Raw genomic sequence first — 10166 nt, 5'->3', positions numbered from 1 at the left:
CCTCTTCCAACAGCAACCTAGTTTTCCCAGGAGGTCTCCCATCCAGGTACTGACCAGGCTCAACCCTTCTTAGCTTCAGTGGGCAACCAGTCTTGGGCTGCGGGGTGATATAGCTGTGGCCATATTGCATCATTGTGCAAGCTGAAGTACATGCAATGTCTTATTCCTCCTGTTTGCATCATGTTACTTGTGTGTGGCCTATCCACCAGCCTGTCACTTAGATAAAGCTCAGTGGAACAGGGTGGGGTCTAGTGTTGGGCGATATGCTCCATAGTCGTCTTATCGTCAGCCTGTGAGATCGCCAATACACTATATTATCATGCTAATTTATTTAATTATACTTAGTTTCATAGCGGAGAGTGAACCAACTCCAGGCTAAGGCTAAAAGCAGCCTAATGTTACTGTAACCTATTAACTTCACATTATATCTTATTAGTCAAGTAGCATATGGATGTCATGTCATAAAATATTTTTAATATGACTGAATTTGTATTTAATATGATGACAATTTAATGCTTACATTTCCTCAGTTATTCAAACAGCAGCTACAGAAAACGAACAAAGAATATTTACATTATCAAAGAACATCATCACTGACTTCAGCCTAGGTCGAGTTTATGCACTTTAAAAAACACTCCCGTTATAATCAGAGGAGCTGTCTACACTGTATGATGAATAAATCTCTTATACTTGCATCGCACGTACATCTGCACATTGTTGTTTATGATGAGAGAATTCACGAAACAGAAGACTTCAGTCGCGAATGCGCGCACTGAACAACAAAACTCCGGTGTTTCAGCGATGAGTCACCTGAACACCTCTGATTGGCCGCTGCATTCAAAAACTCAATGGAATCGTGTGTGATTGGTTAAAACGCGGAAAAAAAAATATGATATAACAAATAAGCACTAATATTAATGATATAATAATACTAGCCTGATAATAATAATAATAATAATAATAATAATAATAACAATCGTCTTGCAATTGTCAAAGGCATCAGCCACAGGCGATCTCTGACTATCGTCGATACACAATACTGTCGTCTATCGGCACAATATAGTCCTAGTACTGTTGAACATGTCTGCCTGTCACAATCCCTTTAACTCTGCATCATGTATCTGTGTGTGTTTTTTTTTTTAGAATCCAATGAGTCTCAGAAGAAGCCTCATGCCAGGCAGAAGGACAGTGTTAAGGCCTCTATATGCATAGAGTCTCTTTGTCAGAGTAATGTGTGAGTAGTAATGGTCCATAATCACCAATAGCACTGACCATTTGAACTGTTATTCTAACACATAGTCAGTCAAGCAAATTAGTCCTAAACCATGATTAATGTGTTTATAATGATGCAGGTCTTTGGAGACAGTGACTGGAGTGAGCGCTACAGGGGGACTATTCAGTATTCTCCTGACCGGGACTCTTTACCTACAGGTACGACTGACTGACATAATAAGCTTATTTAACTGAACAAGAATTATACAGATTACAGAAATTGTTTGTCCTAATAATGCTGACAGAAATTAAGTGACTGGTAAATTTGTCCATATTTGGGCCTACTTTTTTTTTGTTTAGTCACAGGGCATCTCCTGCTCCAGGGCCCTTGACAATCTTGTCAATCCCTATCAGAATCCTCTTTCAAGTAATGTGATGCTTACGTTTTGGCTATTAATTTATTATGACTCATTATGACTAAGACAACACATCACCAACTAATAAAAGTGGATATGCAAGAGTGCATATCTAAGAATATTTCCTTATCACGGATACTCCTATTGACCCATAAAACAAACAAAACAAACAAAAAGCATGATTAATATAGATGTTTATTTTTTCACAGGCTGGAGAATATGTATCTATTCTTATTGACAATGGGACAGGCTCAGCCCTCACAATTCTCCAAGACAGTCTGTTTTCTGGCATTCTTATTGGAGTATGAGGACACAAACAAAACACAAACCAATGACTAGAAAGAAGCCCATTTTCACAGTGTCAACAAAATACATATCTTAATTAGGTAAGGTATTCAGGACATATTAGAATATTTCAAGCATCTAAAAGAGACTCTACGTATTACCATTGTTGCAAAGGGCAGCAGGATTGCACTGCTATTTCTTTCATTTAAACTCTGTTCATAGAGGTGTATGTATTTTTTTCATGTGGTATGTTTATGCATTCCATTCTTAGCAGGGCTGAAGTTTTATTTATTTGCATTTCCATTTTGAAAGGATATTGATATTTGTGTATATTTGCAATAAAATACTTCCATAACTGCTGAAACATGCTCTTGGAATTTATTTCGGCGAATAGAGATTTATATGAATAGAAGAGTTCTTGTTACTGCCTGAGGAAAGTGTTTCAACATGAATTTCAAACTTCTTGCTGTATGAAAGATTTTCATGTTTTGTGATTGATAACTGAACCTTTTCAGAAAATAGAAAAGTATTAATGGCAATAATAGAGTAACTACCACATATGCAGGGTAAGTGGTGTGGACTTGCTTGAAAATCTTAGAAGAAAAACCTAAAAGCAGCAGCTTATTTAGGTCTTGATTCCACAGCATTCTAGCAATAGGGACAAATGAAAATGGCAGCAATTTAGGGTGATTTAAAGCCTTTAAACCTTTTAAATGTTAGTAATATTTGGTAATGCTGGTGAATTTCATTGTGCATCAATGAAGACACAAACACTACACTCAGTGATGATGAATGTAAACAATATGTTCTAGTAGTGATGGGGATGAGGTCATCATGCTGGAAGTGTGGCGCCTGGTGTTTGGCACTTTGCCCCCCCACCCCCCCTCTATCTGACTGCTCTGCCATACTTTCCAGGAAAACATCTAACAGCATTTGTGGTCAAACTGCAATACCTTACAAGGATGGTTCGCTGTCAAATAATGTGCAGAAAGATAAATGAGTATATGGTAATGGCATGCTTATTTATCCCTCGATGGGCTTACTGAAAGCAGTGTCTCATTAAACACAAACACACACACACACACACACACACAACGTTATTCCAGTACATAGTTGGCCAACTTGTTTCCTGTTGATTGCACAAGATGGCAGGCTTTCAGCCAAAAATAAATTATATATATACATTTTTTTAGATAAATAAGTGCTTTTTTTATCCAAGTAATTTTGACTCTTTCCACTCTGTGCTGTCTCTCTCACCTTTCAGCACATTCACTCACCCCTCAGGAGAAGCATGTTTAAAACTTCTCTCCCTCACTCAGCACCAACAAAACATTGCCAAAAGCACTAAACACACATTATTAAAAGAGAGACTGTGAGGAAAAAAAACCCTGCATTAAAAAGGTGATGAATGACAACCTGAGACTTTTTTCTCACCTTGTGTCACATGGCCAATTCTATAATATCTAGAGACCAACAACAACAACATCATAATAATAATAATAATAAATAAAAATCTCTCAGTGAGCTGTGGCCCGTTCTTCGTACATCGCTTATTACATCCGAGATCAAATGACACATCCAAGATGATATCATCGCGCTAATCATAATCTGGGGGCTGTTTCATAAAAGACGCTAAGAAAAGCGGGGATTAAAGTTCGAAACCTGACTTGAAATAACCTAACAAATCAATCGGGACTAAAGCGATTTCATAAACGACAATTTAAGTTCATGCAATCTCACTAATTCGATCCAGGTTCAATGATTCAGGATAATTTGATGTGCACGCTTATTCTTAAGCAGCCCTTAAAGGAACAATCCACTATTTTTGAAAATAGGCTAATTTTCCAACTCCCCTAGAGTTAAACAGTTTAGTTTTACCGTTTTCGAATCCATTCAGCCGATCTCCGGGTCTGGAGGTAGCACTTTTAGCTGTAGCTTAGCATCGATCATTGAATCTGATTAGACCATTAGCATCTACTCAAAAATGACCAGCGTTTCTATATTTTTCCTATTTAAAACTTGACTCTTCTGTAGTTACATCGTGTACTAAGACCGAAAAGTTTTTTCATTCATCAAAAGTTTCGATTTTCTAGGCTGATATGGCTAGAAACTATACTCTCATTCCGGCGTAATAATCAAGGAACTTTGCTGCCGTACCATGATTTTACGCAGCGCCTGAAAATAGGCTTATTGGAAGTTACCTAGCTGGGGACTATTTTCAGGCGCTGCGTAATATCATTGCGGAGAAGAAGACTTGGACTATGTGCATAAACCTTGTGCGCGGTATACAAACAAACATGGAACAATACATTTATTAATCTGTGTTAAAGGGTTAGTTCACCCAAAAATGAAAATTAGCTTGTTTTACTTACCCTCGAAGCATCCTAGGTGTATGTGACTTTCTTCTTTCAGACGAATCCAGTCAAAGTTATATGAAAAATTGTCTTTGATCTTTCAAGCTGTTTAATGGCACTTTGCGTTTGCGTGTGGACGAACGGCCTAACCGCGTAGAAAAAGCTGCGGTTTTAAAAATAACCGCATTCGTGTGGACAGGGCCTTAGAGGAACTCCGCTTAACATGACAGTTAGCCTGCTCCTGACCAGGTTAGTTTCCCAGCATAAGTTGCCACAGTGACTGAGCTTGAGCTATGGTAATTTTGCTTTATGAAACCAAATCAAGTGAAAATAAGTCAGACTAACTGAAATAAGCCAGGCTTATTTGGTAAACTTGTTTTATGACACAGCCCCCTGGCTAATTCGGTTCTTCGAACGCAACGCACCTGTTGTTGATGATTAGTATGGCTGGATTGATTTATCTGAGATAATTGTGTATTCTCGTGTTCCCCGTAAAGGGCGGATGTATTGATACCCGAAACCACGATCAGAGCAACGTAACGACCAGGGGCAATTCTAGGATTTTCATTTTAGGGGGGCTCAGCCCCCAGTGAGGGTATAATAATAATATTGGCTAATACTGTATATAGAATACAGTATATACATAAACAGAATATATATATATTGTAATGACCCGGCAGTGAGCGCTAGCAGCCAGGTGCATTATGGGTATTTGTTTAGAGTTGATTTATGTGTTAATTAAGCAAGATGGTTGGGTTTTTGTGTTAGCAATTTTATGTGTGTTTATCTTCAAGTTAGTTCGGGTGGGTTTGGTTCATTTACTGCCTTGTTATAAAAAGTGTGGCTGTCACCGTCATGGAGAGAGATGTGTACGGGAGGGACTTGGCGATATGGCCTTGCCTGTGTAAGTTCTTATTCTGTGTTTAGAATAAAAGGAGAAAGATGACAGTACTGCCTCCTGCTGGTTTGTTCTGTCTGTGCTTCTGCTCACAGAGACACTCAGGGTCATGCGGTGTATGGGAGGCGAGTGTTCGCACTTTCCACTAACCAAATTAAAAGTCTCGATGTGTAGATGCTAGCACCCTGCTAGCAATTAGCTTAGCAGAAGTTTAGTAGTCTAGCTTAGCTCCGGTTAGCCCCACATTCTATAGAACAACTGTGCGTTGTTACAGTGGTGTCAGAAGTGGGATTTCTGAGATTCAGGCCGTTTCGAAGACGCCGTTATGGAGCAAAGTATAGGTGAATTAGAGCGTGCTATCCGAGAGAACAGCATCATGCTAGAGCACCTGACGAGTGAGACGACGCAGAGGAACAGGGCTCCGCACCGGCCTGATGGGGCCAGCGTTCCCCGGACAGTGTACCGCCCTCCTGGTCGCGTGCAGAACGAACCTCCGGCCATCACACCGACACTCCAAATCAATGGCCGGCCAGGCCTCCTCACACGATCACCGGCTAAGCTGCCACGATACAGCGGGTCCACGCCCCTGGAGCCCTACCTGGCGCAGGTCAACCTGGCCGCTCTACACGATGGATGGAGCCGCGAGGAGACCGCGACTCACCTGGCCCTCGTCTTGGAGGGTCCTGCACTTCAGGTCCTCATCGATCTGTCCCCTGAAGAGCGGCGTGATGTCCAAGCCCTCACTTCCGCTCTCAACCGCCGCTTCGGGCAGAGAACCTCCGCAGAGCAGAGCAGGGAGGAGCTGACTAACCGACGTCGACGTGAAGGAGAGAGTGTGGGCGCATTTGCCGCTGACATCCGGGTCTACGCCCGGAAGGGCTATCCTACCTTCCCGACCACAGCGAGGGAAGAGCTGAGCCTCCACGCTTTCCTGCGGGGCCTTACACCTGAGCGGCTCCGCCTGCATGTCCGCCTGTTGTCACCCAGAGATCTGAGTGAGGCGCTGAGAGAAGCTGAGCGAGCTGAGGAGGTGCTACAGGCTGGGCTCGCCGCTGAAATCCGGGTCTACGCCCGGAAGGGCTATCCTACCTTCCCGACCACAGCGAGGGAAGAGCTGAGCCTCCACGCTTTCCTGCGGAGCCTTACACCCGAGCGGCTCCGCCAGCATGTCCGCCTGTTGTCACCCCGAGATCTGAGTGAGGCGCTGAGAGAAGCTGAGCGAGCTGAGGAGGTGCTACAGGCTGGGCCGGCGACAGGCCGATCTCCGCTCCAGCGCCAGCTGACAAGAGCAGCCGAACGAGAGGTGGACGGGGTCCAGCCTGAGGAGGAGGAGGTCAGCCGGGCCCAACCAGCGGTGACCCCCCGACGGAGGTCGAGACTAGACCGCTGCTTCCGCTGCGGAGAACCGGGGCACTTTGCCAGGGACTGCCCTGCCCCGAGCCCCCGGCCCCGGGGAATGTCACCCCTGGGAAACGACCTTGGAGTGAGGCAGTGAGGGGACCCTCACTCCCATCTTCGGCACCCCTCCACAATGACTGCCCTACTGTGGGGCGCTGCGGGCTTGCCAGAGGACTGTACCTTGACTGTGTTATTGACGGGCAGCCCTGCAGCGCCCTGGTGGATACAGGGTCCACCATTTGCTTGCTATGAAAAGGACTGTTGTCAGGGGCGGCCGGTCCTCTTCTGGAGGACTGGACCCCCACCAATACCGAACTGCTCACCGTCACGGGTGAAAGGACAGTAATGCCTGGGAAAAAGCTGATGTCTGTGGTGGTGCGGACGAGCCAGACGAGCCACGAGTTCTGGCTCGCCAACATCAGAGATGAGTGCATTGTTGGCTTGGACTTGTTGGCCCTCTGCCTCGGTAACGAGACCGTGCCGCTCCGGTCGGGCTGGAGCCGTCATGGAGAGGCCACCGCCCCGCAGCCGCCACCTAGACACCAGTGCTCACCGGCTCCGGTCCCCAGCTACCGCATGAGAGCTGCAGAGACTCAGGGGGAGCCCCAGGGGAATATTGCAGCTCAGACCAGCGCATCCCAGCTGCTACCACCGCACGCTCCATTCACCTCCCTGTCACCTGAGACTGTTGCTGCTTTTGAGGAGTTAGGGTGGCGAAGCGGTGAGCATTTGAGCGTTCCACAGCAGGAGCAGTTACAACGCCTATTGAGAGACTTTGTAGACATTTTTGCAGCCCGGGAGGAGGACTGTACCAGGACAGCTTTGGTGCAGCATCACATTGACACTGGCCCCGCTGCCCCCATTCGCTTGCGCCCCCACAGACTGCCTCTCGCCAAGCGCCAGGCTGCCGAAGAAATTATCCGAGATATGGCAGCTAACGGCATTATTGAGCCCTCGGACAGTCCCTGGGCCGCACGAGGTCCTGACAGCCATCCGTAGCGCCGGGTTGCGCTTGAACCCGGCCAAGTGTAACCTGCTCACCTGCCAGACGCAGTTCCTGGGTCACGTGGTTAGCGAGAGCGGGGTGGCCACCGACCCAACAAAGGTGGCCGCAGTGAGGGACTGGCCCCCACCAACCAACATCACTGAGCTGCGGAGCTTCCTGGGCCTGGCCTCCTATTATAGGAGGTTCGTCAGAGACTTTGCCACCATCGCCAGCCCCTTACATCAGCTGACAAACAAGGGCCGGCGGTTCGGGTGGTCTGAGGACTGCGCGGCAGCCTTCCGGCAGCTAAAAGCCGCTCTCACAGACGCTCCTGTCCTGGCCTACCCTGATCCCAACCAACCTTTCCTTGTGGACACTGATGCCAGTAACGTGGGGGTTGGGGCCGTACTCTCCCAGAGGGGGGAGACTGGAGAGCGAGTGGTAGCCTACTATAGCTGCAGCCTCAGTCGCCCAGAAAGAAACTACTGCGTTACCCGGAGGGAGTTGCTAGCGGTGGTCCTGGCGGTCCGGCACTTCAGGCCTTACCTCCTGGGCACCAGGTTCACACTGAGGACCGACCACGCTAGCCTCACCTGGATGCTGAACTTCCGCCAGCCAGAGGGTCAGGTGGCAAGGTGGCTGGAGATCCTCCAAGAGTACGACTTCGAGGTTCAGCACCGACCAGGGCGGCAGCATGCCAATGCTGACGCCCTCTCCAGACGTCCATGCCTCGCTGACGAGTGTCGGTATTGTGCTCGCCAGGAAGAACGAGGTCTGGGGCCATCGTCGGCTGCAGCAGGGCCGGGTGACAGCGGTGGAGATGGGGAGCCGTTCACCACCGAGCAGCTGAGGCAACAGCAGGTGAATGATCAAGTGTTGGTGAAGGTGAGGGGCTGGCTGGAGGCCCGAACACGTCCGGACTGGCCAGCCGTGTCCTCCCAGGGGCCCGAGATCAAGTCGCTTCATTCTCAGTGGGGCAATCTGGAGCTCCACGATGACGTGATCTACAGGCGGTGGCAGGCACCAGGGGAGGGAATCGACCGTCTGTGGTTCCCGGTTCCCCACGCTCTGCGGCCGGAGGTCCTCCGTTGGGTTCATGGGGCAGCTGGAGCCGGGGGAACTCCAGCTCAGAAGGGACCCAGCCGATGCTCTCACGCGCCGTTGCAGCAGTATCTAGTCGGGGCGCCCATGGAGAGGATCGGGGTTGACATCCTGGGTCCGTTCCCCGTCACAGAGGCCGGCAACCGTTTTGTCCTGGTCGCTATGGACTATTTTACGAAGTGGCCAGAGGCATATGCGGTGCCGGATCAGAGTGCTTCTACGACGGCGTAGCGACTAGTGGACGAGATGTTCGCCTGGTTCGGGGTGCCGGATGAGCTTCATAGTGACCAGGGGCGGAACTTTGAAAGCCGGTGGTTCAGTGAGGTGTGCCAGCAGCTGGGGGTGAAGAAAACAAGAGCCACTCCTCTCCACCCTCAAAGCGATGGACTGGTTGAGCGGTTCAACCGCACCCTGGCCACCCAACTTGCCATCTTGACCAGTCAGCACCAGAGAGACTGGGACTAGCATCTGCCCCTGGTTCTGTGGGCGTATAGGACAGCAGTGCAAGAGTCGAGCCAGTGCACACCGGCGGCGCTGATGTTTGGGAGGTAGCTCCGCACACCGGTGGATTTGGTGTTCGGGTCGCCGCCCGAACCGGAGATTGCTGGTGGCCCAGAACTGGACTACTTCCGGCGATTGAAGGAGCGTCTGAGCACGGTCCATCAACTGGCCAGGGAGGCTCTAGAGGGCGCTGGAGCCCGCCAGAAGCGGGCATACGATGCCCGGGCCCACGGGCCTACCCTTGGGCCAGGGGACAGAGTGTGGGTGTTCTGCCCCCAGAGGAAGCGGGGGTTGTCACCCAAACTGACTCATCATTGGCAGGGACCCGGGGAGATTCTGGACCAAATTTCGGAGGTGGTCTTCCAGGTCCGAATGCCTGGACGGGGTAGACGGGTGGTGCTTCATAAGGATCGGTTGGCACCGTACCACCCACTGGCCCCAGAGCAAAAGACTGGTGGAAGCCAGGGCGGCTCCCCACCATCCACTCCCAGCGCCGGGACGGACAATGATGGACTCAGGGATGAGCCTGGCGCTGGGGGTAGAACATCCGGGAGGTCGAAGCGTGTTCGACGCCGGCCAGGACATTTGCTGGATTTTGCGCTAGCAGCCAGGTGCATGGTAATGACCCGGCAGTGAGCGCTAGCAGCCAGGTGCATTATGGGTATTTGTTTAGAGTTGATTTATGTGTTAATTAAGCAAGATGGTTGGGTTTTTGCGTTAGCAATGTTATGTGTGTTTATGTTCAAGTTAGTTCGGGTGGGTTTGGTTCATTTACTGCCTTGTTATAAAAAGTGTGGCTGTCACCGTCATGGAGAGAGATGTGTACGGGAGGGACTTGGCGATATCTGTGCTTTTGCTCACGGAGACACTCAGGGTTGTGCAGTGTATGGGACGCGAGTGTTCGCACTTTCCACTAACCAAATTAAAAGTCTTGACGTGTAGATGCTAACACCCTGCTAGCAATTAGCTTGGCAGAAGTTTAGTAGCCTAGCTTAGCTCCGGTTAGCCCCACGTTC

General features: G+C 48.9%; 1 protein-coding gene across 2 annotated transcripts in view; it reads left to right on the top strand.

The window, feature by feature from the left end:
• The window catches only part of LOC107660327 (erythroferrone-like), a 10316-nt gene extending 8050 nt beyond the window's left edge, over window positions 1-2266 (top strand). For both annotated transcript variants that reach the window (XM_016449616.1, XM_016449615.1), the window contains exons 7-9: window positions 1144-1234; window positions 1353-1431; window positions 1838-2266. In XM_016449616.1, coding sequence (XP_016305102.1) covers window positions 1144-1234; window positions 1353-1431; window positions 1838-1936 — 269 coding nt within the window. In that variant the 3' untranslated portion in view covers window positions 1937-2266. The remainder of the gene's footprint in view (window positions 1-1143; window positions 1235-1352; window positions 1432-1837) is intronic.
• The last annotated feature ends 7900 nt before the right edge of the window (window positions 2267-10166 follow it).

This window comes from Sinocyclocheilus anshuiensis, unplaced genomic scaffold, assembly GCF_001515605.1.
Source record: "Sinocyclocheilus anshuiensis isolate Anshui unplaced genomic scaffold, SAMN03320099.WGS_v1.1 scaffold1599, whole genome shotgun sequence".
Lineage (NCBI taxonomy): Eukaryota > Metazoa > Chordata > Actinopteri > Cypriniformes > Cyprinidae > Sinocyclocheilus > Sinocyclocheilus anshuiensis.
This window is presented reverse-complemented; position numbering and strand designations above follow the sequence as displayed.